This window comes from Camelina sativa, chromosome 3 (genome assembly GCF_030686135.1).
Source record: "Camelina sativa cultivar CO46 ecotype springtype chromosome 3, ASM3068613v1".
Classification (NCBI taxonomy): Eukaryota; Viridiplantae; Streptophyta; class Magnoliopsida; order Brassicales; family Brassicaceae; genus Camelina; species Camelina sativa.
In genome coordinates this window covers 30,371,807-30,398,762 of record NC_141882.1, presented here as the reverse complement: position 1 = coordinate 30,398,762, position 26,956 = coordinate 30,371,807, and the positions used below count along the sequence as shown (strand labels likewise).

Sequence of the window (26,956 nt, the reverse complement as noted above, 5' to 3'; positions counted from 1 at the left end):
TTCAATATTTAATAAATAGATACAACATAAAATAGAAATTATAATAGAAATTAAATGTCTGTGGTGTACTGCGGATTAAAATCTAGTAAGAAAGTAAAAGAGCAAGAATATGCATTGCTATATATATATATATATATATATGTGTACGTAAAGTTGAGATAGTCAATTGAATATTCAAATTGTTTATTATTGTGTTGGGATTTCTGTCCCTATTAAGTGGTTTAAATCTTCATAAAAGTTTGTTCAAAAACAAAAAATCTTCATAAAAGTTATAAAATCTTGGGGAAATAATTAGAAATAAATGTTTAAATTTTTTGTCCATATATGCATTATAAAATTAAAATTGGTGAAATATGTTTTAAATAAATTAAAATCTTATTATACATTTAATCAAGTCTACAATATATATTAATTGGAGAACAAAACCGAATTCTATCATCATCATCATCATTAGATTTTACTTAAAAGTTTTAATTTTATCAATGCTACTTTTAAATAATAAATTTTAAGCAAATTTACTAATTAAAATGAAAGGAAGAACTATAGACAATTGATGGAAAGAAAAAAAAAATTAGAGACAATTAACAACTTGGATTCATTCAAAACCCAATGGAATCGCTCGGACAATGAGATCAATTATCCTTGAAACTACATATTTGATTACTTGAAAGTTGGTCAATTGTTGTTTCAAAGTTATAGTTAATTTGAAGTTTATTTGTATTTGATATTAAAAGCAGCTAGTGTATACTTACTTGTATTTGATTTTTAATAGCAGTATATACAAAACACAATGTTGCTTTGTTAAGGCGATGTAGAAAACTTTTTTACGTTATCGAAAGTTAAGTCACTTTCGACTTAAATATGTTTAAGTTAATCTATATTACCTTGTGGGATATAAAGTTATAAACAAACAAAAAAAACCAACGTAAGAAGCTAAGTTTTTTATAGTGATATATTATTATTTATTTTTTTGATCAAGAAAGAGTAATCGAACTTTTTAAAAATATCTAATACAGTTATTGTGTAGATATTAAGAAGTAGCTAGATAGATAGAGTTACATTTTGTTTTGAGTATATAGGAGAATTAATTAATCTTTGGCACAACAACAAATGTTGCCATGACCTCTAGGACTGGGTTGGCATTCGGCAACTGTGGACGGTGGGAAGGCCGGTGGTCCACATTGACTCGTACAATCTCCGTTGCTTTTGCATGGACCTCTATAGACGCACGATGACCGAGGAATATCATTCTCTCTTACTTCTATTAGTTTACCACGGATAAAAACAAAAATTAAAACAAATGAAACAGTTTATATGATTTGACAACAAACAAAAAAACAAAAAAGACATTTGTTATATTAATTACCTCTTGATTGAGAAGTAACTAGGAGACAACATACGACGAGGATGACTATCAATCCAAGCTTTGACGATAATGCCATTTTGTTGGTATGATTCAGTGATCAAGTTTTTATTATTTTCTGGTGTGAAGAAAGTAAAGAGCAAGAACATGGCTTTTTATATATGCATGTACGCTTAAGATAGTCAAATAAGTTATTCAAATTGTTTGATATGTTGTTATTATTAAGGAGTAATCATAGGAATTGATTTGATTATGATCTTTATATATGTAAAGTGTATATTCTCAATTACTTCTGTACAATACTACTATAGGTTATTCACATGTCTGTATATATCTTGTCTACTGTAAATCAATAAGAGTTATCCTTCTACACATAACATTTACAGTTATTTCTGTCTATATTAAGTGGTTTATATCTTCATAAAAGTTATAAAATCTTTCCCTTTATATTCAAGAACTATTAAGTGATTCTGTATAATATTTACTTTTTTTTTTCCTTCAAAATGAAATTCAATGTTTCAAATTAATATTCGATTCTAATTATGTTTGGTTCTTATATGCAATTTAATTATTCAAAAGGAATATCTAATTTATTCAATCCTAAAAAGAATAACAAACATGCCCAGTTTGCTGATATATTATTTGCTTCCATGTAATAAAACAAGAATAGACTTTCTAAAGAAAACGTTATTCAATTACACACAAACTAATCAAATGGGCTTTTTCTTTTGTTTTTTGAGAGCAATCAAATGGATATGTCTAATTTATGAATTAGTAAACCAAATGGATTAACAATGTGCATAGCTCTTGAATTTATTATTTTGCTACATGTAGTTTGGAAATTATGCTTTATTTAAAGCGTAAATATCACTCTTGTAACTTCCAGTTAGGTTGAAACAGATAGGGTTCATCAGAGACCCGCACTTGGGTCTTCAGAGTTTGCTGCTACAACTCCAACTTCTTTCTCGGAGTTTCCTGCTTCTTCCGGGAAAGCAACCGAGTCACCATTTAAGCCTTCAACAATCTCGTCAATCTTCTTAAACTGGTATGGCCACCTGCTGTTATACAAAAACTGCCTCAGATCGAATCTGTTGTCCTCTGGAGAGTAACTCTGCATCAACAACCAACAAAAAACCAATGAGTTATTTTTCTTCCCTTCAAGACAGATTGAAACATGTTTCAGATAAGCAAGTACCTCAGCGTGGTAGGACGGTGTGAGGACAGTCATCTTGTGTCGATTGATCGAATAGTATTTGAAGAAATACTTCACTTTCTCACCTACTTCTGCTGGGCTTAGCTTTGTTCCCCACTTGTAACATAGATTCTGCAGAATCATAGACCAGCTTCAGTTTCAGTGTATCATGATTTAGTAACATACGTGGCTAGCTTTCAAAAACTCAAACCTTGAACATAGAAACTGGTCCACATCGGAATATCTTCCTCATCCTTCCATAGACTGAAAGCTCTTCATATGTCATTCCCATGTCGACTTCATCCAGCTGTTTTCAAAACTCAAGATGTCTAAATTGATGTCTAAATTGACAACTTCGTTGACTATAGCTATAGAATCACAAATAGTTTTGTTATTACCTGAGAATAGTCAGAACGAATGGGCTCAAGCTCAGCTGTTGGTGGAGCAGCTTCTATCTCTGCCAAGGATGGATACCCGAGATTCGTTGCAGCCCATTTTAAGAACAACCTCAAATCCATTTTACTGATACTTCCTATGGGATTTATGTCTGCTGAGCTGCAATCATACTGTTTCCACCAAGAACATGAAACTATTTATTAACAATCTATGGGATTAGAGATGTAGCAGCAAAAGGAGATTACTCCCTTACCTTTGTCAGGTAACCACGAAGTCCTTCATCAACGTTGGAGCTGCCTAGAACAAGGTAAAAGCCTGGCTTGCTATGAACCCAGGGTAAGAGAGACGCTAACATAAATGCTAACACCATTCTCATCCGGGCTTGAATGTTCTGCAACCCAAGGTTCTCAGCGTTTGATCCTCCATCAACCTAATAAACAAAACAAACAAACATTTCCACGATTTGTTGTCCTTTTTTTTTTTTCAGATGATCATATTTCATTTGTTCCAACTGTTTGTCTAGGTAATATGTTACCTTATACCGAGGCCGCTTGCCTGTAACCGTTTGAAATAAAGATAAAACCGCAGAGACAACACCATCTATGCAAACATCAAGATGCCAAGCACCGATCTCATCTGCCAGCTGCTTTGCGCGCCTTTTTGTCTCCTCAGAACTGCAAATTTGAGGTTTCAGTATAGGGAACATGCTGCAAAATCACACAGCTATGACCAAAACTCATTCTCTTTGCTCCTACTAAGTAATTTACCTGTTTTCAGACCCCATAAAGACAGTGTAAAATATTCGTTTGGCAAACTCTTTGCTACCAGTAGGAAACTGTCCATTAGTATAATTCCCAATTCGGATCGCATCAGCTTTTACTTGCTCATCTCCCTTTGCAATCTCTAAACGAGAAAGAAGATATACTCTGAGAGAACTTAACATTATGGAATTTATAAAAAAACACAGTTCAACATAGATAGAAAAAAAAGCACCAGTGTACCTTTAACAACAAGTTGGCACATGCAGCCAACAATAGCTGCCACGGAGGAGCTGTCTGCTCCGCCAGAAAGAGGGAGCAAAAACCCTGAAGCGCCACTTCTTCTCAAATAGTCCCACATCCAACAAGCGGGGCCAAAGGCTATTTCTTCTTGTGGAGAGTGGTACATGATCTACATTACTAATGTATATTAGAATCGAGAAATATTAGTGTTAACTTAATATCAATTACTTGAGGATGGAGAACCTTTTTTGGACTGCTTAGTGTCATTTTCAGGTTGAAGGACTGTGTCAGTCTACAGGGCACAGCTACTGAAGATACCTTAACCTTGCAGCTTGCTTGTTCCTGAAAACTACTTATAGATCCTCGAAGACTCGCAACCTTATAGCAGACAAAGAAGCAAGATAGTCCTAAGAACTTTTCATTTATATATCACGAAACAGAAGAAAGTAAAGCAAAATGGTAAAAGAGGGATACCGCATCAAGATCAACTTGAGATACGATGACCTCAACGTCCCTCAATGAGAATTGTGAGCCTTGAGCGACAACATCCCCATTTACAACAATGCATGCACATCCATCTGCACTCGGGTTTGAAAATGAACAAATCAAGATGGTGGTCCGGTCACACAAAAAGTAGATAAGACTCGCTCAAAAATGACAATTTCAATCCTAGTTCGTCAAACATACCATAATATAAACGGCTACCATCGCATCCCTGTTGATTACTGTACATATATACCCCACCACGAGCATGAGTAGCGCCCATGAAAGCATTCAAACGAATATCAAGCTTTCGGAGTTGGTGATGACTCCCACTTGCATTCATAAATACCTCAACCCCATTCAATGCAAGCTCAGCATGAGGAGGAAGTGGACTAAACAGTTCCTCACAGACTTCAGCTGCAACAGCTCTGAATAGAAAACATAACTGATACAGTTTAATATCACAAATAAAGAAAATCATTGACAAGGTCGAAATGGCAGCATTAAATCCAAACTCACGTGTCGATAAACTGGATGTAACCATAACCAAAAGGAACAGATGTCTGATCCAAAGCCTCAGAGATTTCAATTGGGAGCTGAAACTCATCGAGGTGTTCTCTCTGCTTCCAAGCCGTGAACCACCGTAGCTCCCTATAGTTTCCATCATTTGCAAGCCACATTTTTGGTCGGATCATGATGATTCTTCTGTTCATACAGAGAACCTGACAGTTATACCGCTCTGCTCCTTTGATCACAGGCATTCCTATGCTGCACAATATACCATCCGTCCAATCACCTACCAGCAGTTCCTTCAAACACTCCCACCTGAAAAGAACATATTCACAGAAACATTACAAACATGTGACCCCCAAGAACTAGTAGATTCAAACAAGAGAAGCATACGCGTGAGTGACGGTGTCTAGCTCCAAGAAATGATCCTCGCAGCCATAGCCAGTGACTTCGAGCTCAGGTCCAAGCCTGATGACAGCACCAGCAGCCTTTGCCTCGGCGATAGAAGCCTTGATATTCTTCATGTTGCAATCGAAATCCATGGCCCATTGGTTCAAGTTACACGTCGCAACCTTCAACAGCCTCATCTTCGTCAAGCAAGTAGAGTGTACTTCCTAATCTAAGTCAAGTAGTGTACGAGTTCTGTCATTTCAATACATTTTTTTTAGAGACGATGTGAGAAATCAAAACAAAACATTACATAGAAACATATACTCAATTATCTATTCCGTGATTTTTTGTTTTTTCAATCTCGAAATCGAATCACATCCACAAGTTTGCTCTTTTTTTTTCTTCTGTTTTCACGCTAAAGAATTAAGGATACCCATAAGTATGAATCAACTTAATAACGCAATTAAAGCAACGAAAGAGCAAAAGCTAAGATGAAAAGAGTTCAAATCACTGGAACGTGAGAAATAAGTTAGACTCAAAAGTTAAAAAGGAACGATTTTTAAAAAGCCAAAATGATGAAACTTCGGTTATGTGTGTAGTAGAATTAAGCTCAAAATACATAATTCCCAATCAAACCCAATAATAACAACACGTACCTGTTTTCAATTTCGAACCACTGAAGAAGAAAAAGAAAAAAAAAAAATTGGATTTTGTAAGAACAAGGAATTAGGAATTAGGCATCTTTTTCATCTTCCGTCTCTGTTCGATCATGGACTAGTGTGAATTTGTGATGATGAAACCTAAGACGTCGTCGTTTGAGAGGAAATAAAATCTAAATGGGCTCAGCTAAGTCAATGGGCTTTTACCCATTTAATACGCTCAGCTTACGACGTCGCCTTTTGTCTCTCTGTGGGTCTTCTTCTTCCTTGAACGACGAGAAATAGTGAGATCGGAGGAGGAGCAAAACATGGATCAATTCTCAGGAGGAGGTAATAATTGGTCGATGATCCCAAACGTGCAGGCGCAGGGTAACTACGGTACACCGACGAATCACGACCAGCAGCTATTCAACCTCCAGCAGCAACACCAACAACAACAATTACAACAGCAGCAGCAACAACAACAACAACAACAACAGTTTCATCATCAACAGCAGCAGCAGCAACAATTCCAGCCACAACAAGATATACAGCAATTTCAGCAATTCCAACAACAACAACAACACTTCATTCAGCAACAGCAATTCCAACAACAACAACAACGGTTGTTACAATCTCCTCCGCCTCCTCCTCAGCAGCAGCAGCAGCAGCAGTCGTTGCAATCGCCTCCGCCACCACAAACTATGGTTCATACGCCTCAATCTATGATGATGCATACACCGCAACAGCAACAACAGATGGTGCAGACTCCGCAACAGCATCAGTCTTTAGCTTCTCACTTCCATCTTTATCCCGTAAGTTTTACCCATAAATTGGTTTCTTCCAACTGGAATTGGGATCTGTTGGGGAGTCTAATTTCGTGTTAATGAACCGCAGATGGTGGAGAAATTAGCCGATGTCGTTGAAACTGGAACACGAGATCACAATTCTGATGCCCTGGTTTGTTAAAAATCCAGTCTTTTTAAGATTTTCTAGGCTTCTTTCTTGTTGGATGTTGAAATAGTGTGTGTGTGTGTGTGTGTGGGGGATTGTTGTGAATTTGCAGGTGGCTGAATTGAATAGCCATTTCGACAAGTGTCAACAGTTGTTGAATTCGATTTCAGGGTCACTAGGATCTAAGACTATGGTAGTATCATTAACATCTTGGATCCGAACATACTCTGCTTCTTAATATGTATGTGCTTATGGATCGCTCTTTGTGTATTTGTATAGACTGTTGATGGCCAAAAGCGAAATGTTGAAGAGAGTGAGCAATTGCTTCAACAAAGAAGGTTAGCAGAAATTGGTATCATATCTTTTTATCTGATTAGATTGATCTTTACTCTTACCTTTGTGTTGTGTTATGTCTTTTGGTCAGGGATTTGATTCTGGAGTACAGGAAATCTATTGAAGAGATTGTCAAGATCGAGCCTTAGTTCTTATATTGCTTCCAATATGTTTTGATTTTAGCAAATTTTAGGTACTAAAAAGACCAGTATCTGTTTATCAATAAACCAATGTTTATTCAGGAGAATGTGGTTTTCTTCTAGAAATATTTTTAGCTACTAAACAATAATAGATCACAAAGCACCATGTTTTTTTTTTGTCTGCGTCAGACCAAACCAAAATCTTTGTCTGTGTGCTTTCTCTAGTTATCTTTCGTGTGTCTTGTTGGAAACAGTTTCTGTTGAAGATATTCTTGATGAAAGTCTCCGTTTGTTGTAACCTTGGATTGAGCTTGAGGGTTACTATTCGTGGATCGAGCTTGTCCTTCTTCCGCGAGTTTTCTGGGCAGATACATCGCGGTGGGAAGAACTAAAGCAGTTAAACCAAGCCAAATTGTTCACAGGGATAGTCAATTGGACTGTCCATATCTAAATGGACACATACGTTTAATGGACATTTATGGTCAAAGCCCAAATAGAACTATGACCAATTGGACTGTCCATCGAATCCAAATAATACATGAACTCAATTAAGCTAAAAGCTTATAAATTCATTATAATACTCAAAAATTCATATATAACACTCAAAAATTCATATAAAACTTATAAATTGAAGTTTTGTTCATGGAAATTGCACATGGTCTTTATTCTCTAGTCTTGAATCATAAAAATGACGAAATAAACAAAAAAAATTCCCTAAATTTTGGAATCCCTAACTTTGAAGGATTATTAGACAGACCATGCCCGCGGACTAAATTGTTTTTGGGTCCATTTGACCGCTTCAAATTTGGTCATGACCATAACCGGTCCAATTTAATTTGGACATGGTCAGCCCATGGTCTCTAAGCCCAATTGACATCCCTAATTGTTTGCCTCTCACCCATTACCACAAAAACAGTAAGATTTTCAAACCTTTATTGAAAAACCCAGTAAAAGCTCCAGATCTGCAACTAAATTGGGGCTGAAAAATCCATCGACACGATTTTTCAGCATTTAAAGACTTAACTACACTTGTCTTCTCTCCTAAACAAACAAACAATAAAACGCATTACAGTAGCTTCGCCATAAATGTAATCCCAAAGCTTTAAACGAGATAGAAACAGAGAATAAGAGAAACCGTTAAAACCAAAAAAAAGGGTGAAACAGAACCAGAAGTATTAATCTTGTCTGTAAGTTTGAAGGTTAAGACATTTAGGAAAGGTATCATACCCTCTATGTTTTATCGAGATCAAAGTAAATTCAACCGACAGAGAATTCTTAAGACTTGACACATTATATGTAATGTATGTATATGTAACTTGGTAAGAAAATCAGAGGTTTTTACACTCAAAAGTAGGCCTGCGAATTCGTTTTTTTCGGGTAAATCGGGTCGGTTTTTTCGGTTATCGGGTAATTCAGAAATTGAAAATTCTACCGAAACTAACCAACTAATAGATCGGTTCAGATCAGTTCGGTTACGGTTATTTTGGTTCAGAGGATTTGGTTATTTCGGTTACTATTTTAGTTAAAAAGTTGGGCCAAATGTTTATTATTTTAACTAAAAAGTTGGGCCAAGCCCAAAAAATATTTGACCAGCAAATTATGAAACCGTGTGTTTCATAACTTTCCTTCTGTAATCCTAATTCTCTTCGACGGCGGCTTGACGATCGTGAATTCAAAGTTAGAGTAATAGCTTTCTCTGATGCTGCTTAATTCTTCTCGTGATGGCTTTGGAAAGTCTGTAATTGATGTGTTTTGGCTGATCGTGATTCGGTAGAGATGGAGAAGATGAAAGTTAAGGTTAAAGAGAAGAAGAAGAGATCCGACCAAAAAAGAAGGAGGAGGAGAAAAGGGAGAAGAAGATGAAAAAGATATCAAGAAGAAGGAGGAGAAAAGGGAGAAGAAGACAGATCGAAGAAGATTGGTGGCTTAGGAGAAGATAAATGGTAGAGGAGAGATACAAATAGAGAAGATTGGAGACTACATTGGTTAGGGTTTTCTTCCTCGGTTAACCGTTCGGTTTGGGTGAACCAAACCGAAAATTTTGGTTTTCTGATTGAAAATAAAATAATTCCGTTCGGTTTACTCAATTAAGACAAACCGAACCGATTTTCACAAATCTCAGTTCGGTTCGGTTTAGACAAATCGGTTCGGGTCATAATCGCAGGCCTACTCAAAAGTCAATAGAGAAAACGTGAAGTTTTCAACACCACCCTACCTGCAGAAAACAGACATTTTTTTAAAAAAAATCAGCTGTTTTTTTCTAAGACAAGACTTATCTTGTCACTCTCACCTCATCCATTTAGAATATCATCCAAAGACCGTGGTTTTTGGGTGGCTGACAGTTCACTCGTCAATTGTGTAATTTGAGCTTGCTTTTGTTCGGCAAGAACCAAACTTCTCTCCAACGAAATTCCACATCCATTCCAGCATTTGCAACGGTTTGTAGTATACTCCTTGATTCCGACAGATAGGAAGCAAACATCTCTTCAAGCTTTTTTTGGAGTGTCTAGATTACGTTGAGAAGGAGACCAAGTGCAACGTCTAGTCAGCTAAATCCATTCTAGAGGCCACTGCAGCAATCTGTGGGCGTCTTTGTAGTAGGCGATTTTCCACCTGCAAGTGAGTGATTAAAGGTCTTGTATTTACCCAACTGTGGTATTATTGTGCAAAGTTAGAAAAAAAAAACTCTTTGACATATCATACATTTTAAAAAAAACTAAAAGCAATGCTTAGAAAAGGGATCATATGGAAAATGTAATATAATGGAGTATTTGTTGTTTTTGTAAACATTTCATATTGTAATACCCACCTGACCTCAAAAACTGTAAAATATTTTAAATATTTATAATATGGTATTAATACTTTCAAAATTTTAGGTTTTTTTATATACACTATTTCTTATTACAAGCCACTCTATTTTTTTATAATTGGATATACTTAATACACAATATACTTATTATCATAATAAAAAAAATCTACATATTAAGCAAATTTATAATTACAATTCATATTTACCCGCATAAACACACATAAAAGTAACTGAGTTCTATATCAAAAGTAAGAAATGTAACACAAACATACAACATACTACAACCTAAATTATAAATATAAATATATACATATATATATACATTTTGCAAGTACATTTTGTAAAAAAAACTTAAAGTTCTAAACTATTTACAACCTAACCTATGTCAATGACATTTATGGTCTATTAAGAAAATGAGAAACTAATATTTATCATATTTAACAAAATTTTCTAAAATCACTAGCAAATAAATCCCAATTACCATTTTCCAATTTATTTCTCTCCTTTCATCCTTATATGATTTTATTTGTTTTTAAAATTAATTTATTATGTAAAACATATGTATAATAAAAATACAAGTTTTACGCATATTTTGCAATTTGATCTTTTTTAATAGAAACATATATTAAAAGTGTATGTATAACTTTCTAAATAAGGTAATTTTTTTTTACAATAGTTCAGATCATTATAAATAAGACTAATATGTTTAAAAACAGGATTATATGGCGGGACAGTTTAAATCGATATTATTAATTAAAAATATTATTTATTTGGTGCTACAACAAGGGTAAATCATCATTCTATTGTTTTGTTAACATCATCAATATGAAAACATTATACATATTTAAAATGACTAAATTATGTTAATGTATAAAAGCAAATTGTGGTGTGATATACTACAGTTAAATCCTAGATTTAACAATCAAATACAACTACATATATACCATCTTAAACATCAAATAAAATAAATAAAATTAACTATTAATTACAACTTCAAATTTAATAATTTTGGTAAAAATATAGTGTTGATGGTGAAAATCTTGTAATTAAAACTTTTAAATAAAATATAGGCCCGCAGTCGCCATCATGCTTTGCCTTATACAACGAATTCGATTCTCTCTCTTATGACTTATCTCGGCGGGAAAAAACCCTTCAAAGTTAAAACTCTGTATTCTCCGATCTCCGGCGAGAAGATAAATCTGTGTGTTCTGAGCTTGGTTCACCATATCTCCTCGCTGGGTTACGGCGGTACGTTTCTCTCATGTTTTTTTTTTCTTTTCGAAATTGATTTGTCTCTGTCTGCCTGTTTAGTTTCCGATTTCATTATTCGGTTTGTATGATTTTAGTTTTGCTGGGATATGTTCTGATTTGTGTTGAATTGGAGGAGCCTTTTGGAATTGTATGGCTTTGATATTGGTGATTACTGATTAATGAATCTTTTCCTTTTCGGCATTGCTAATCATTCCTGTTTATGTATTCTTTGTTAACTGATTGCAGTTAATCTTGCAATGGTTTCTTCTACAAGTGAAGTTGTCAGCCTCTGTCGTGCCCTGCTTCGAGCGGGGCGTCAGTACCCTCATTACAACTTGAGGGAGTACACTAAGCGAAGGACTTTGATTTGGATGGCTTCCGCATGAACAAGAATCTCACTGACCAATCCAAGGTGAATGAGGCTTATGCTGAAGCTAAGGCACAACTTGTGGTTTTAGAGAGGTCGGTCAAGCTTTACTCCTTATATCCTCCCAAGACCAAGAACATCATGGAAGTCTAAGCTTCAGTAGAGATGTATGTTTTTGTCATTTAAATATCTATCCTCCAAAGCTATTTGATTTGCCATATTATTATTGGTCATGTTGGAACTACTTCATATTAATTGTGTTTTGATAAGAGGTTTTGGCTAGAATATGATTGATGCATTATTATTGGTGTTTGTATGGGATTGTGAATTACTCTATTTTATAGTTCGAGATTGTCTACTTCTCATCTAGTCTTTGTGTTTTATGGCTTCAAACTTTCATTATAGAAGCAAAGAAGTGAGCACTTGAAAGAGTACTGCATAAAGATCCAATAAAACACTTAAAATTTAAAGAAGCTTCACATCCTCTACATAGTTTGGGAAGGTGTAAATACTACAACCGTTAAGAAGTTCAAATCCTGGAATAAAAACTCTTACTCTTACCATAGTGTTGCTCTGGAGATTGTAGTAAGAAATGTAAAAGGAACCTTTTGGTGCATAGTTTGGTGAAAAGACAATTTCCTCTCTATGATCATCAGTCACTCCAACAGCGGATACATGCTCTGTATTTCATTGAACGGGGGTCACCAATATATGCTTTGACCATTTATGTTCCTCGGCATCTTTTAAAACCCAAAACACAAAACCATCGTCATGGTCCTGAGTATCAACTGCACCTAGTTTACCCTTGTAGTTTACCAGAGTAGGGAGTCACGTCCATAAAAGATAACCTCTCAGGTCTCCTGATTATAAAATCGAATGTCTCGGACCTAACATTAAAGCAGACGATCATACGTTTTGCGACAGATGCTGTGTAATACAAAACACCATTGATGCATATCCCATTATCATCTAGAGGAGAATAAGATATGCAACATGGGATCTTTCTCCACAAGAGTTTTCTTCCAGTGTCTAATGTGAGAACTTGATGCTCAAGTGTTCGACGATGAGACCAAGTTAAGCACAATACCTTGAATTTATTTCCAATCGGATCATACCCAAAATACGTTTTCACTTTGGGTGTTGCTACGGACTCTCCTGTGATGGGGTTAGAGATCACAGCCATGACATGATTCTCTTTCTCAAGTTGGTGACAAACAATTCCACGAACAGGGCGATAGGTTTGAGAGAAAACTGTGCTACGGGGAAATGTGCGATGAAACGTGGCTGTAACAACAGTAGAGTTTTTTACAACAGTAGAGTTGTTGTTGTTGTTATCAAGTTTTTGAGGTGCCGAGCAGAAGTAGAGTTGATCTCCAAGTACGAAGGAGAAAAGGAGCCTCGGTGGATCCGGAGAATTGATCGGGAACAACTGATTACAATTTTGACGGCGAATTATGGACGACCAGAGCTTACATACACAACGACACTGAGCCATAGACCTGGCGGATAACAACCTCGACAAGATTCTGATGAAGAGATCAACAGGGATCGGAGCAAAGTATTCCATTGCACATCGTTCACTGGATGATCCGGATACAGTTAGGGTTAGGTTTTCCTCCGTGACCTGCTGCTTACGTTTTCTCATCGCCATAGGAGGAGAGAATTCGGCTCTGCTTTCGACGGTTCCAGAACTTATGACACACGCTCCAGTAAGTTGGGCTTTATAATGGGCTTTGTTCCGGCCTAGTAATAAAGAGTTGAGATAAAGGACGCAACTAGATAGATGATGAGTGGGAGGGAATCGATGCCGTGCCGGACTCGCCGACTTTATTTTATTTACTTTTTCTTTTGGTTTTTCTAAAATTAATTAATTAAAAAAAAAAATAAGAATATTATTGGGTCGGAATTGAAAACAGAATCGATTTTGTAGCTCTTCCTCTCGTGATTTTCAGACAAGAAGCCTTTGCTTGCCCCTTTGGTCCGAATTTTAGGGTTTCCATTTTCTATCCCTTCTTCATATAATCAAAATCATCGAAACCCTAATCTCTTCTTCTTGATCAGGTGAAAATTTCTCTCTTTTTTTTATGATTTGTCGTTTCTCCTCCTCCCCCACTAATCCTTGGTTGAATGATTCATTCTTCTTGATAAGCTTTATTTTGTAGAAATTGAAATTCGATTTTAGATACAGAGATTACGTTATTGTTTGTTTTGATTTGATTTTGGAATCCTATAATAATATGTTTTACGCAATTGAGACTTTTGCAGAAAATGGTTTATGTTTTTTTAGCATTTTGGCTATAAGAATCTATCTCTGATGCTATGAAGCTGCTCGTTTGATTTATCTTTTAATCAGATATCATCACTAACGATCACCAGTGTTGCCTTTTACGTTATGTTACTTAATTCGACTTTTGTTCTGTTTTTTTTTTTTTTTTTTTTTATGTTCAGGCCCTTGTCTCGTTTGCGCTCCCTTGTATCAACTTAAGGTTCATGTCTGATCTTGAAGTTCAAGTCCCCACTGCCTTTGGTAAGCGCATTCTTCCGAAATTATAGCATTGTGCTGTTTGAAATTGTTGTGAATATGATAATGATGATGATATATGATGGAGTATTTCTTATGTTATGTTATATGATCTTCTTATGCTATTGTTTTGTGTGTGTGTTTTTGGTGATATAAAGATCCGTTTGCTGATGCAAATGCTGAGGACGTTGGGGCGGGAACAAAGGAATACGTGCACATTCGTGTTCAGCAGCGTAATGGTAGGAAAAGCTTGACAACTGTCCAGGGACTTAAGAAAGAGTATAGCTATAGCAAGATCCTTAAAGACCTTAAGAAAGAATTCTGCTGCAATGGCACTGTCGTCCAGGACTCTGAATTAGGACAGGTGTGTTCCTGTCTTCCTTTTAAAACGTTATTACGTCTTCTACAGCGTCAAGGCTTGCGGTCTCGAACCAAGAAGCTATACCATAGCTTTCGAGACTTGATAATGAAGCATTTTGGATTTGCTTGTAGTAGCTAAGATGAGTTAATATCAGTTTGAATATGTTGTTTGTAGGTTATTCAGCTACAAGGCGATCAGAGGAAGAACGTCTCCACCTTCCTTGTTCAGGTAATCATCATATTTTTGTTATCCTAGTTCCATCGTTAGTGGTCTTGAAGTTGGAAACATTGTAATCCCTGATCTGAGAAATGTTTTTGAAACAGGCTGGGCTTGTGAAGAAGGATAACATTAAAATCCATGGTTTTTGAGGAATTCTAAAGAGAGATACTCGTTGATCAACTTGTATTTTTACGGAATCAGCCAAAAGGAAGTATAAAAAAAAAACATCACTTAAATGTATGAATGCTTTTATTATATATACAGTATTGTATCAGAAAAGAAGTTTGCTTGTGAGTTGTGAGCGAGTATAAAAATGTATCAACGAAAAACTTGTCGTTTGCATTTTGTAGTGTGAGATTAATATCAATAAAAATTTCTCTCTGAATTCAACTTCGATGTCTGATGCGTAAAACCAAACCGGTTTCTGAACCATTTGCTCGTCTGGTTCCTGTACTGATGATTCCAGGCACGTGATTGGTAGTCATATAGTAAGCACTTGAAAATGGTTAGATTCTTACACACTTTGTGTTGATTTCTAGCCTAAAGAATAATGGGTTTAATTATCTTTTTTTTTTTTTTCCTTTTTTTGACTTTCATTTACAACAATGAATCTAAATTATGTTAGTTAGTCAATATATCATTTAATATCAGTTAAGATGTATATAATGTAAGATTACTTTCTTAATAATGTGTGTAAGTTATTTTAGATCACTATTTTTTGAGTCAACCAGAAAGAATAAACCAGTTAAGCTTGGTAACTTTTTGGACAGAAGTAATTAAGGTATTAATTAGAAAAAAAGTCAGAAATTAAAAATAGGAAAGGGAGAATTGCTGCGTTGGATTTGAGAGTTTGCAAATGCAGTCAAGAGAGGAGAGAGTGAAGGAAGGAGAAGGAGAGATTAACCTCTAACCCTCTCTTCCTTGTTTAGACAATAGAGAGAGAGAGAGAGAGAACCAGAGGAGCCCTCTCTTCTCTTCTCCCTTCATTTCTCTTTTCTTCTTCTCTGTTTGGATCTCTCTCTCTCCCTCTCTCATTTAGCCACCACACCAAACTTTTTTATTCGTTTTTGGTTCATTCCTGAGGTAAAGAAAAAACGTGTTTCTTCGTGTTGATCATGAACGACCCTACCGATTTCAGGTAATCTCTCTCTCTCTCTCTCGCGATTAAAATTTTTCTCCGATCACTAATCTCTCTTTTCTTTAACCTTCAGTGACGTGATCTTCAAGGGATTCTCTCTCTCTGTCTTGTGTTACAAGTTTTGGGAGGGTTAGATGCACCCCATTTTCGGAGGATTCCATATTGATTTTTTCATATTGTCCGAAACCTAAATTCAGTTTTTTTTTTTAATAGAATCTGGATCATATTTTGGTATGTGCTAACTAATTTATACGTTTTGGCAGTATCAAGGACGACAGTTAATGGTGTTTGTCTTACGATTTTGAGGTGAAGAGTAAATAAATTAATGGCTCGTCGTAGAATTAGATCAAGGATTCGTAAAAGCCATTTCTATACCTTTAGATGTCTTAGGCCTAAAACTCTTGATGACCAAGGTCCTCATGTTATTAACGGTCCTGGTTACACCAGAATCGTTCATTGTAACGAGCCTCATTTGCATTTGGCTACTAAACTCCTTAGGTACCGTTCAAACTATGTATCCACCACTAGGTATAACTTGCTCACTTTCTTACCTAAATGCTTGTACGAGCAATTCCACCGCGTTGCCAACTTCTACTTTTTGGTTGCTGCCATCCTCTCTGTGTTTCCTCTCTCCCCTTTTAACAAATGGAGCATGATTGCTCCTTTGGTTTTCGTTGTCGGGCTTAGTATGGGTAAAGAGGCCTTGGAGGATTGGCGCCGCTTTATGCAGGACGTTGCGGTGAACTCTAGGAAAGCTAGTGTTCATAAAGGGAGTGGGGAGTTTGGTCGTAGGGCGTGGAAAAATATCCGTGTGGGAGATGTGGTAAGGGTGGAGAAAGATGAGTTTTTCCCGGCTGATTTGTTCTTGTTGTCTTCGAGTTATGAGGATGGGATCTGTTATGTGGAGACGATGAACTTAGACGGAGAAACTAACTTGAAAGTAAAGAGATGTTTGGATGCTACTTTGGCTTTGGAGAAGGATGAATCTTTTCAGAACTTCTCTGGAACGATCAAATGCGAAGATCCTAATCCGAACCTGTATACCTTTGTTGGTAATCTTGAGTGTGATGGCCAGGTTTATCCACTTGATCCTAACCAGATTCTCTTGAGAGACTCAAAGCTCAGGAACACAGCTTATATCTATGGGGTGGTGGTCTTTACTGGTCATGACACAAAAGTAATGCAGAACTCAACAAAGTCTCCTTCAAAGAGAAGCAGGATTGAAAAGAGAATGGATTACATTATATACACTCTCTTTGCCCTTCTCTTGACTGTTTCCTTCATAAGCTCTTTGGGATTTGCTGTGATGACAAAACTCTTGATGGCAGATTGGTGGTACTTGCGGCCAGACAAGCCTGAGAGCTTAACAAATCCTACTAATCCTCTGTATGCTTGGGTTGTTCATTTGATCACTGCTCTCTTGCTTTATGGTTACTTGATTCCCATCTCATTGTATGTTTCCATCGAGGTAGTTAAAGTCTTGCAAGCACATTTCATAAACCAAGACTTGCAGTTGTATGATAGTGAGAGTGGGACTCCCGCTCAAGCACGGACGTCGAACTTAAACGAAGAGCTGGGACAAGTTGATACCATCCTTTCTGATAAAACAGGAACTTTGACATGTAATCAGATGGACTTTCTGAAATGCTCAATTGCGGGCACTTCTTATGGTGTCCGTACCAGTGAAGTTGAACTAGCTGCTGCTAAGCAGATGGCGATGGATCTTGAAGAGAAAGGTGAAGAAGTTACAAACCTTCCAGCGACTAAAGGCAGGACACAACGGTATGCAAAACTTGCCAGCAAGGCTTCAGTAGAATTTGAACTGGAGACTGTAGTCACTGCTAGCGACGAGAAGGATCAGAAGAAGAGCACTGGTGTTAAGGGTTTTAGTTTTGAAGATAACCGTCTAATGGATGAGAACTGGTTAAATGAGCCTAACTCAGATGACATTTTGATGTTTTTCCGTATACTCGCAGTTTGTCATACTGCAATTCCTGAGGTGGATGAAGATACTGGGAAGTTTACTTATGAAGCTGAGTCTCCTGATGAAGTTGCTTTCCTTGTTGCTTCTAGGGAGTTTGGTTTTGAGTTTACTAAGAGAACTCAATCAAGTGTGTTTATTGCTGAACGGTTTTTATCTTCAGGCCAGCCAGTTGTTAGGTGAGACTGTGTGTAACTTAATCATTTCCATGTTTGATATTTTGTTGATCTCTCTGCGTATAGATGTGTAATGTGGTGGTTATTTTACAGAGAATACAAAATATTGAATCTATTAGACTTCACTAGCAAAAGAAAAAGAATGTCTGCAATTGTCAGAGATGAGGAAGGGCAGATTCTTCTACTCTGTAAAGGAGCTGACAGGTTTGATTGCATAACTTCAAGCCAGATTCCAATTTTGCTTTTCATCATTACTCTTCTAACCAAAATTTAATGTTTTCTTTCCTGCAGCATCATATTTGATCGTTTATCAAAGAATGGAAAAGAGTATCTAGGAGCTACTTCCAAGCACTTGAATGAATACGGTGAAGCTGGTTTACGCACATTGGCACTTGGTTACAGAAAGCTGGATGAGACTGAGTATTCAGCATGGAACAATGAGTTTCACAAAGCCAAAACTTCAGTTGGAGCTGATAGAGATGAAATGCTTGAGAAGGTATCAGATATGATGGAGAAGGAACTGATGCTTGTGGGAGCTACTGCTGTGGAGGACAAACTGCAAAAAGGGGTATGAAGCAGTGTTCAACTTACTGTGATTATGTTCATAGAAGCAGTCCTTTTCAACTTACTGTTTGTTAGTTCACTTCAGGTACCTCAATGCATAGATAACCTAGCCCAAGCTGGTCTTAAGATATGGGTTTTGACAGGAGATAAGATGGAGACAGCAATAAACATAGGGTTTGTTCTTCTTTGTTACTGATACCACAGAGACTCTTCTAAACTGTATTCTATATGTAGTTTTGTTTCAAGGACTAAGTGGACTAATTGAGTTCTTTGGTTGGCCAAATGCAGATATGCATGCAGTTTACTTCGTCAGGGTATGAAGCAGATATCTATTTCATTTGCAACTGTAGAGGAATCATCACAAAACTCTGAAGCTGTATGTATTAGGTCGATGCTATAATGAAAAACTTACATTTACTGTTTCAGTAGAATCTTGTATGTGATACCAAAACTTGTTAATGGTCAGGCTGCAAAGGAGAACATATTGATGCAGATCACAAATGCTTCACAGATGATTAAAATTGAAAAGGATCCACATGCAGCATTTGCTTTGATCATTGATGGAAAGACACTTACATATGCTTTGAAAGATGATGTCAAGTATCAGTTTCTTGCCCTTGCGGTTGACTGTGCATCAGTGATATGCTGTCGTGTCTCTCCCAAACAGAAAGCACTTGTACGAATAAAAAATCTTTATTTATTGCAGAACATGACATGGACGCACACATAACCATATTTGTTTATCTTGGTTTTTAAGGTGACAAGGCTAGCTAAAGAAGGAACAGGAAAAACAACTTTGGCAATCGGAGATGGTGCAAACGATGTCGGAATGATTCAAGAAGCTGATATTGGTGTAGGAATCAGTGGCGTTGAAGGCATGCAGGTGCTTAAACAAACTTTTCTTCAGCACAGTGAGATATGGTTAAGTTTTTTCTGAGAATATTTGTTTCTGTTTCTATGCAGGCTGTAATGGCAAGTGACTTCTCCATAGCCCAGTTTCGGTTTCTTGAGAGACTACTTGTTGTCCACGGACACTGGTGCTACAAACGAATAGCTCAGATGGTAATATATGCATTGATCTAACTCACCAACAGCATAATATATATACTTGATCGTGATTCTTAATTGTTATTTTTCACACAGATTTGTTATTTCTTCTACAAGAACATAACATTTGGTCTAACTCTCTTCTACTTCGAAGCCTTTACGGGGTTTTCTGGCCAATCAATTTACAATGACTCCTACTTATTACTCTTCAACGTTGTTCTCACTTCTCTCCCCGTCATTTCCCTCGGAGTTTTTGAACAAGATGTTCCATCTGATGTCTGCTTACAGGTAATATAAAGTCCTTTCCATCACCTTTCACATATAAAAAAAGCAAACCTCCTTGAATCTTGACTCATTTCTTGGACTGTCTTCTTTTCTAGTTCCCTGCATTGTATCAACAAGGCCCCAAGAACCTCTTCTTCGACTGGTACAGAATCCTTGGATGGATGGGGAATGGAGTTTACGCATCCATAGTCATCTTTACACTAAACCTTGGAATCTTCCATGTCCAATCATTCCGCTCAGATGGCCAAACCGCAGACATGAATGCCATGGGAACCGCTATGTTCACATGCATCATCTGGGCAGTGAATGTTCAAATCGCTCTAACCATGAGTCACTTCACTTGGATCCAACACGTAATGATTTGGGGAAGCATAGGAGCTTGGTACGTTTTCCTCGCTCTTTACGGTATGTTACCACCAAAACTTTCCGGTAACATCTTTCACATGCTGGCTGAGACTCTAGCGCCTGCACCCATCTTCTGGCTAACTTCACTACTGGTCATAGCCGCCACAACACTTCCTTACTTGTTCCACATTTCATACCAAAGATCAGTGAACCCTCTTGACCATCACATTATACAAGAGATCAAGCATTTCAGGATTGATGTAGAGGATGAACGAATGTGGAAACGAGAGAAGTCAAAGGCAAGAGAGAAGACAAAGATTGGGTTCACGGCTCGAGTTGATGCTAAGATCAGGCAGCTAAGAGGAAAGCTTCAAAGGAAGCATTCAGTTTTAAGTGTAATGAGTGGAACATCGTCTAATGATACATCTTCAACCTCGCAACAGACTTGATGATGGAGAGACCAAGTAAGTTTTTTTAAATATATATTTACTGTGACATTTTTCTCGGGAAATCGTCATATGAAGAATGAGAAAATTGGATTCGTGTTAGATGAAAGAAAAGAGACTTTTTATTTATTTAATTATGTTCTTTACTAATCAAATGGTTTATACAATTTAGACAAAAGTAGAAGAAAGAAGGGAATGTTGTATTGTGTTTGTGTGTATTTACACTAATGAAAAGACGGAAAAAGAGATGTGATTAGCCAAATTGGTTGACGTTTTCTTTCCCGACAGTATTCACATAACAGTGTTGTGATTACTGATTAGAAAAATGGTTGACGTTTTCTTTCCCGAAGGTATTCCATATTTGAACTAAAACTATCGAATGAGATGAAGTATTTCTGTGACAAAACCGTAAAGCAGGCACAGCATCTCTCTATGACATAAGACATATAATTACGAAAGATTTGTGGATCATACACAATCGAAGAAATAAATATTGCATGTGATTTAAACGAAAAATGGTCAGACGAGACATATGTTTCACAAAGTTGATGAAGAATACTAGAGAATGAAAAAAAAAGATGTATGGATGATTCAGACTTTCAGAGAAAGAAAGAAAGAAAGAGAGGAACGGGTCAAAACGCAAATAAGAAACTTGAAAAACAAGTAACCTTCTTCTTCACAGCAAATCGGCCACGTTTGATGGCAGCTCCTCAACGACCACATTGTAGAATTTCTGAATATCAAACAGCATTCTTTCATCATCACGAGTCACAAAGTTAATCGCCACACCCTTTCTCCCGAACCGTCCACTTCTTCCGATACGGTGAAGGTAGTTCTCCGGCTGAGTTGGGAGGTCAAAATTGATGACCAGAGAGACTTGCTGCACATCAATACCACGAGCCAAGAGATCGGTTGTGATGAGAACACGAGAAGAACCAGACCTGAATTCTCTCATGATGATGTCTCTTGTGTTTTGGTCCATGTCTCCATGAGTTGCTGAGACTGTGTGGTCACGGCTTCTCATTTTGTCGGTGAGCCAGTCGACCTTGCGACGAGTGTTGACGAAGATGACACTCTGCGTGATGGCTAGAGTCTCATAGAGATCGCAGAGAGTCTCGAGCTTCCACTCTTCCTTCTCCACGTTCACGTAGAATTGCTTGATACCTTCAAGTGTGAGCTCATCACGCTTCACCAAGATTCTCACTGGTTTGCTCATGAATTTTCTTGTGATCTCAAGAGCTTCTGGTGGCATCGTTGCGGAGAATACTCCAACCTGAATCTTAGGTGGGAGAAGCTGGAATATGTCATAGATCTGCAAAATTCACCAGAAAACAACATATAACCAAGTCATGATCACACTTTCATAACAAACAAACATACTAGGGATATGATAACACTTTGTAAAGGAAAGACAAACCTGATCCTTGAAACCACGGGAGAGCATCTCATCAGCTTCATCAAGGACAAACATCTTGATGGAGTCAGCGCGAAGAGATTGTCTTCGAAGCATGTCAAACACACGACCAGGAGTTCCAACGACGACATGAACACCAGCCTGGAGAATGCGCTGATCCTCACGGACGCTGGTTCCACCAACACAGGCATGAACCTTGACGCCAATGTAGTCACCAAGGGCACGCATGACCTTCTCAATCTGCTGAGCAAGCTCTCGGGTAGGAGCCAAAACGAGAGCCTGGCACTGGACAAGGGTATAGTCAAGCTGCTGCAAGACGCCAGAGCAGAAAGTGGCGGTCTTTCCAGTACCAGACTGTGCCTGCTGGATCACATCAAGACCCTTGCAAAAGGGTACAATTCCTCTTTGCTGAATAGCAGAAGGCTTTTCAAAACCTAGAAAAAAATATCCAGATGAGATGAAATTTATAGGAATCCCAACATAAACACACACAAACAAAAATATTGTTTCTATAGTTGTTTGTTCCTCACTTACCGTAAGCATAGATACCCCTAAGAAGATTCTCTTGCAAACCCATGGCATCAAAGCTCTCATGGACCTCATCATATGAGGTGAAGAACTCATCCTGTCCATCGAGGCTGCACCCAAAGAAAAATCAAGATTAGCAAATACGAAAAAATCAAATCAAACCTGAATATTGAAATAATATATAGATGACTTACACTTCATTAAGCCTCTGGTCAAACTGACGCGTATCAAACTGTGTACCTTCCGGTGCTGTTCCTGCCATACTACAACAAACAATACACAAAAGAGATAAAGTGTTAGACCCCAAAAATAGCTAAAGATAAATTGAACAAGCCATCCATAGAGTTGTAAGAAAAGCAAGAATGTAACAGAATAGCCAAACTCGAAGTCCATAAAGAGAGGAACAAAAGCATTAATATCTGAATTTATTAGATGTCAGGAGAGAAATATAGGTATACGGTTCATCCAATATCCATAGATACCATTCAAAAAAATATCTACCTCTCCAGAAAAGCATATAATAATAATAATAAACATTAAGTATCAAACAATCAAAAAGCTTAACCTGCAAAATCAAATCGAGTGAAATAAAGGGTTTGAGCAACTAGTTGAATCACAGATTTACAAGCATCAAAATTTAAAACTTTGAAATCGACCCAGATGGAATCGAAGCAAATCGCAAAGAGATCCAATCGTCTCATCTAAACACAAAAGGAACAAATAACAGAGAAGAAGAAGAAGAAGAAGAAGAACAGAGAGAATTACAAACCTGGAGCTTAAGTAGTTGAATGAAAGATGAAAGCTTTGAGAGCAAAAGTAAAGGACTTTGTTGTTAGGTAGCTTCTTGAAATCTCGGAAACTCGGATCTGGTTTGTAGAGAGAGAGAGAATAGAGATCGAAAGGATGCAAATAAAAATTTGAGGTAGAGAGAGAGAACCGATACGTGTTACCCACTTTTATACTCCCTTTTTTTTTTTTTAATTTTATTAATCTCTGTGACCTTTGTTAGGGTTTTCCTTTTCCTTTTTAGAATTGTTCTTTCTTTCCTCACTTTTCTGTTTTTCCAATTTTACCCCTACTTTCCTCTTTCCTTTTCGATTTTGGATTTTTCCTAAAATTTTCTCGTGTGGAAAACTGCAAATACTGTTTTATCAATAAACTTATTTCCAACCAATGTCAAAAAGGATTCTGAATCGCAATTGCATACCAACATGTAAAAGAAAATATCAAATCACTAAGTTGTTGTTTTCAAGTAGAAATATGATTACACCATACCAACTTTTTGTCATTGGAAAAAAATAGACCAAAATTTCTTTGTAAAGCTTTATACTTTCCAACACCTTTTGATGCTTTATGACGTAGCAAAGCATTCTCATGACTCAATAGAGAATAGACGAACACACCACTTTCTAGAGAAAACAAAAATCAATTTATATCTATTTTAAATGCTTAACACTTTTTTATGAACAAAAAACATTAGTTCCTCACTACAACTATCTACAAAAACACAACTGGACACGCACACTTAGTTGGTTAGAAAGTCATATGAAATCACTTATCTAAACTGAACCAAACCAGATACTATACGATCGCGTCTACTACCATAGAACAACCTCTTCTCCAAGAGCACCTGCAAGAACCAAAGCAAACGACAGTGATGATCATGATGATTATATGATGTCAATCGATGTGCCAGGTAGGTTTCTTGAGATTACATACATTGTTGGTGGATTTCTAAGCATAACTGAAGCATCGTATTGCTTTCTTCCACCAACTTGTGCATTCGTTTTTCTTCTTCCAATGCCTCTGCTGCTATCAACCTTTTGTTATCTGACTCTGCTAGTTTCATTGCTACAACTTCTGGTGCTATTTCCAACACTTTGCGTTCTAATTCTGACATCTTGTAGCCATCTAATACCTGCATTACACAAGCTCTTCTGATTTTTAATCGAATAATAATAAGCCGAATTTGACACTTACTATGAACGCGTGTCTAATCGATCTTGTTGTAATAGATGATGATGCATCAAATTTCAAATAAATAACTGTGCAGTTAATATAAAGATACCTTTTCCAGCTTGCCTCGAGTAACGAGAATTTTCAGGCACTCACTCAAAAACATCCTAAAGTCTTGTCGCTCCTCGTACCCGACCTGAAGTTGACCAACCGCAGAGAATAACTTTCAACTGAGATCATATCTTTAGATGCTATGATACCGTTAAATTGGATGAGCAACACAAAGTACATAGAAGTAAGATTACGTCAAATTCTTCTGCCAACTCATTGATTCGTTCTGCCACTTTATTTGCTGCTGCATCTATCCCCTGTGTTTCTTTTAGTTTTGTTGATATCACATAAGTATTTGGTAGCTCTGATGGGTTCGTGTAATCTTTTGGATGCAGAATGTGTGTTGGTTTATCAGCTTTCGTTGCGGAGATTTTGTAACGATTTCGTACCTGCATTTGTGAAGTACTTTTTGAGTTTATAGAAACAATATAACACAAATCAAATTTATTATTACTTCATCTTGTCAAATATAGATGAGGGGGTCTGGAGAAAAGTAGACAGGCTTGTGACAAACCGCGCATCAAGGAAAACAAAACTAGTTACCTTTTTGAGTCTGTCTTGAGAAACAAGGATTCTTAATGCTACTCAACAGTTTCTTAATGGTTTTTGGAACCTCATGTCGTTCCTGCAATTGATCAACCACAAAGATTAACGTCCAACTGGAATCAACGTAGATCATATTCTTGGTGTTATGATTGAACATAAATATGAGAGATATGCAAACTATTATTTCAAAAGCTTGAACCACGATACAATGAATGCAGAAGCATGGGTGGGTGAAGGCAAAGGATTCATGATTGGGGTCAAATTTCTAAGGAGGAAACAAGACCCACACTTAGAATTTTTCCTGGGTCTGAATTTGTTGACCATTTCGTAAAGTTGCAGTAACTGAGCGCAACAAAGAGATTCCAACAGGCCAGTTGGTAATGCTATTCAAATGATATCAGAATGTTTGCAGTCTTCATGGTTATGGTAGACTACTCACTACAGATATATATATATATATATCTACGACAACTAATTGTCAGATAACTATCCTAAAAATCTGTATGTTCTATCCGTTGTGACCAGTTACTGACTCACTTCAGACCATTATACACAATCTATCAACTCAGTTCAGGTGACTCTACCAAGAAATTGAGTTAAACTGAGTAATGAATGTCAAAACATAAACCATGAAAACAAATACTTCAATGTGAATATCCGTTTCACCTCGATAAAGCTGAGAATTTCCTTGATATCAGAACCATCCTCATCCTTGATTGTTGATATAGCCTCAAAAACCATTGGAACGTACCTTGCAACAAGATAAAAAGGAGAAGGTGTCAGCAGAAGCTGTTAAACCTAGAGAAAAACACACATAAATCAAAGAACAAGGTAACAAACCTAGTATCATTGCTCATATCTGATGAACTACTTGGAGAAGGCTCGTTGCTAACAACAACACGAGAAGAAGAGGAAACGATTGATTTCTCCAAATTCCCCACACGATTTTTCATATTTCGCCACTTGTCCTTTGGAATTGCGAAACACAAAACCAAACATTGAAGACCAAAATCACGATCCCTAATCTCACAATCGATTTCCATGGATGATTTATTTTTGGGAATTTACGAATATACATACCTTGAGGTTAATGTTAGTGCGATCTAGAAGATGAGGGGCAAACTCGGGATCTTCTATGATATTCGCCCATTTTCCAGAACCGTGCTTGGCTATTCCGGCGACAAGCGCCTCCTCTTCCTCCGCCGTCCATTTATTTTTCCGATGTCCTAGCATCTCTAATCCCTTCGTCGCCTCTCTCTCTCTCTCTCTCTCTCAGTCAAATTTTCTTTCGCTACTGTTAACTCTAGCGACCTCTTAAAATAAGCGTATATACCGAAACACAGTCGTCGTCTTCTTCGTCAGTGCGTCACCGGAGAACAAGTCGGACACCTCCTAATTCCAGTATTCCCGCTTTTCTACCTCCCTTTTTTTTCTTTCTTCAACACAAAATATATAGCATTTAAAAGGCTTCATCATAAAGCTTTTGAATGG

General features: G+C 37.0%; 5 protein-coding genes, 1 non-coding gene and 3 pseudogenes across 14 annotated transcripts; 4 read left to right on the top strand and 5 right to left on the bottom strand.

Moving 5' to 3' along the window:
* Window positions 1-2,113: 2,113 nt before the first annotated feature.
* On the bottom strand, window positions 2,114-6,297 carry LOC104778375 (glutamine-dependent NAD(+) synthetase). Of its 3 annotated transcripts, none has more exons than XM_010502812.2 (14): window positions 5,992-6,297; window positions 5,339-5,587; window positions 4,955-5,260; window positions 4,640-4,863; window positions 4,427-4,530; window positions 4,196-4,330; window positions 3,953-4,121; window positions 3,719-3,854; window positions 3,487-3,625; window positions 3,205-3,381; window positions 2,954-3,121; window positions 2,767-2,862; window positions 2,559-2,687; window positions 2,114-2,474 (listed from the first exon to the last, which is right to left on the bottom strand). In XM_010502812.2, the coding sequence occupies exons 2-14, from the start codon at window positions 5,530-5,532 to the stop codon at window positions 2,274-2,276; spliced, it is 2,178 nt and encodes a 725-aa protein (XP_010501114.1). In that variant the 5' UTR covers window positions 5,533-5,587; window positions 5,992-6,297; the 3' UTR covers window positions 2,114-2,273. The 3 variants fall into 3 exon arrangements, with proteins under 3 accessions (XP_010501114.1, XP_010501115.1, XP_010501116.1); XM_010502813.3 differs by having other exon boundaries at window positions 5,339-5,564; XM_010502814.3 differs by having other exon boundaries at window positions 5,339-5,559; window positions 5,992-6,137.
* Window positions 6,243-7,575, top strand: LOC104778374 (mediator of RNA polymerase II transcription subunit 9). Of its 2 annotated transcripts, XM_010502810.3 has the most exons (5): window positions 6,243-6,788; window positions 6,871-6,933; window positions 7,040-7,120; window positions 7,207-7,265; window positions 7,352-7,575. In XM_010502810.3, exons 1-5 carry the CDS (start codon window positions 6,303-6,305, stop codon window positions 7,407-7,409), a joined length of 747 nt encoding a protein of 248 aa, XP_010501112.2. In that variant the 5' UTR covers window positions 6,243-6,302; the 3' UTR covers window positions 7,410-7,575. The 2 variants fall into 2 exon arrangements, with proteins under 2 accessions (XP_010501112.2, XP_010501113.2); XM_010502811.3 differs by lacking the exon at window positions 7,040-7,120 and having other exon boundaries at window positions 6,303-6,788.
* A 4,131-nt stretch (window positions 7,576-11,706) lies between these two features.
* Window positions 11,707-12,194, top strand: LOC104778373 (uncharacterized; annotated as a pseudogene).
* A 13-nt stretch (window positions 12,195-12,207) lies between these two features.
* On the bottom strand, window positions 12,208-13,472 carry LOC104779366 (putative F-box protein At1g55070 pseudogene; annotated as a pseudogene).
* A 114-nt stretch (window positions 13,473-13,586) lies between these two features.
* LOC104778372 (protein translation factor SUI1 homolog 2) lies at window positions 13,587-15,318 on the top strand. Its single transcript, XM_087507137.1, has 5 exons — window positions 13,587-13,888; window positions 14,276-14,354; window positions 14,507-14,712; window positions 14,884-14,937; window positions 15,033-15,318. The coding sequence occupies exons 2-5, from the start codon at window positions 14,318-14,320 to the stop codon at window positions 15,075-15,077; spliced, it is 342 nt and encodes a 113-aa protein (XP_087363263.1). The 5' UTR covers window positions 13,587-13,888; window positions 14,276-14,317; the 3' UTR covers window positions 15,078-15,318.
* A 425-nt stretch (window positions 15,319-15,743) lies between these two features.
* On the top strand, window positions 15,744-21,172 carry LOC104778370 (phospholipid-transporting ATPase 6-like). 5 transcript variants are annotated; one of them, XM_087507129.1, is made up of 12 exons: window positions 15,744-16,066; window positions 16,140-16,195; window positions 16,330-18,226; window positions 18,317-18,427; window positions 18,515-18,791; window positions 18,873-18,961; window positions 19,076-19,163; window positions 19,254-19,463; window positions 19,545-19,670; window positions 19,751-19,849; window positions 19,931-20,122; window positions 20,215-21,172. In XM_087507129.1, the coding sequence occupies exons 3-12, from the start codon at window positions 16,392-16,394 to the stop codon at window positions 20,911-20,913; spliced, it is 3,726 nt and encodes a 1,241-aa protein (XP_087363255.1). In that variant the 5' UTR covers window positions 15,744-16,066; window positions 16,140-16,195; window positions 16,330-16,391; the 3' UTR covers window positions 20,914-21,172. The 5 variants fall into 5 exon arrangements, with proteins under 5 accessions (XP_087363255.1, XP_087363256.1, XP_087363257.1 ...); XM_087507130.1 differs by having other exon boundaries at window positions 16,140-16,244; XM_087507132.1 differs by having other exon boundaries at window positions 15,767-16,066; window positions 16,156-16,244.
* Window positions 21,173-21,393: 221 nt separating this feature from the next.
* On the bottom strand, window positions 21,394-23,848 carry LOC104779364 (eukaryotic initiation factor 4A-1-like). The gene is made up of 5 exons (XM_087507136.1): window positions 23,622-23,848; window positions 23,047-23,115; window positions 22,859-22,962; window positions 22,328-22,758; window positions 21,394-22,222 (listed from the first exon to the last, which is right to left on the bottom strand). Exons 2-5 carry the CDS (start codon window positions 23,112-23,114, stop codon window positions 21,587-21,589), a joined length of 1,239 nt encoding a protein of 412 aa, XP_087363262.1. The 5' UTR covers window position 23,115; window positions 23,622-23,848; the 3' UTR covers window positions 21,394-21,586.
* Window positions 23,213-23,326, bottom strand: LOC147947901 (small nucleolar RNA snoR98). Its single transcript, XR_015595703.1, has one exon. It is a non-coding gene; the product is annotated as a small nucleolar RNA snoR98 (small nucleolar RNA).
* Window positions 23,849-24,064: 216 nt separating the features above from the next.
* On the bottom strand, window positions 24,065-26,828 carry LOC104778368 (telomere repeat-binding factor 5-like; annotated as a pseudogene). The gene is made up of 8 exons (XR_015594620.1): window positions 26,546-26,828; window positions 26,306-26,433; window positions 26,132-26,216; window positions 25,463-25,544; window positions 25,114-25,308; window positions 24,921-25,004; window positions 24,572-24,770; window positions 24,065-24,482 (listed from the first exon to the last, which is right to left on the bottom strand). The product of XR_015594620.1 is annotated as a telomere repeat-binding factor 5-like (transcript).
* Between the last annotated feature and the right edge of the window lie 128 nt (window positions 26,829-26,956).

What these genes read in the sequence shown, in the direction of transcription:
- LOC104778375 (XM_010502812.2), bottom strand. Translation starts at nt 5,532, where the DNA reads ATGAGGCTGTTGAAGGTTGCGACGTGTAACTTGAACCAATGGGCCATG. An exon ending in TGGTAGCCGTTTATATTATG is followed by an intron (nt 4,531 to 4,639) that starts GTATGTTTGACG and finishes ACCCGAGTGCAG; the next exon opens with ATGGATGTGCATGCATTGTT. An exon ending in GCAAGCGGCCTCGGTATAAG is followed by an intron (nt 3,382 to 3,486) that starts GTAACATATTAC and finishes TTTGTTTATTAG; the next exon opens with GTTGATGGAGGATCAAACGC.
- LOC104778372 (XM_087507137.1), top strand. Translation starts at nt 14,318, where the DNA reads ATGTCTGATCTTGAAGTTCAAGTCCCCACTGCCTTTG. An exon ending in TCAAGTCCCCACTGCCTTTG is followed by an intron (nt 14,355 to 14,506) that starts GTAAGCGCATTC and finishes GGTGATATAAAG; the next exon opens with ATCCGTTTGCTGATGCAAAT. An exon ending in TCTCCACCTTCCTTGTTCAG is followed by an intron (nt 14,938 to 15,032) that starts GTAATCATCATA and finishes TTTTTGAAACAG; the next exon opens with GCTGGGCTTGTGAAGAAGGA.
- LOC104778374 (XM_010502810.3), top strand. Translation starts at nt 6,303, where the DNA reads ATGGATCAATTCTCAGGAGGAGGTAATAATTGGTCGATGATCCCAAAC. An exon ending in ATCACAATTCTGATGCCCTG is followed by an intron (nt 6,934 to 7,039) that starts GTTTGTTAAAAA and finishes GTGAATTTGCAG; the next exon opens with GTGGCTGAATTGAATAGCCA. An exon ending in CAATTGCTTCAACAAAGAAG is followed by an intron (nt 7,266 to 7,351) that starts GTTAGCAGAAAT and finishes TCTTTTGGTCAG; the next exon opens with GGATTTGATTCTGGAGTACA.
- LOC104778370 (XM_087507131.1), top strand. Translation starts at nt 16,392, where the DNA reads ATGGCTCGTCGTAGAATTAGATCAAGGATTCGTAAAAGCCATTTCTAT. An exon ending in CTCTGTAAAGGAGCTGACAG is followed by an intron (nt 18,428 to 18,514) that starts GTTTGATTGCAT and finishes TCTTTCCTGCAG; the next exon opens with CATCATATTTGATCGTTTAT. An exon ending in GTGGCGTTGAAGGCATGCAG is followed by an intron (nt 19,671 to 19,750) that starts GTGCTTAAACAA and finishes GTTTCTATGCAG; the next exon opens with GCTGTAATGGCAAGTGACTT.
- LOC104779364 (XM_087507136.1), bottom strand. Translation starts at nt 23,114, where the DNA reads ATGGCAGGAACAGCACCGGAAGGTACACAGTTTGATACGCGTCAGTTT. An exon ending in GACCAGAGGCTTAATGAAGT is followed by an intron (nt 22,963 to 23,046) that starts GTAAGTCATCTA and finishes CTTTGGGTGCAG; the next exon opens with CCTCGATGGACAGGATGAGT. An exon ending in TAGGGGTATCTATGCTTACG is followed by an intron (nt 22,759 to 22,858) that starts GTAAGTGAGGAA and finishes ATTTTTTTCTAG; the next exon opens with GTTTTGAAAAGCCTTCTGCT.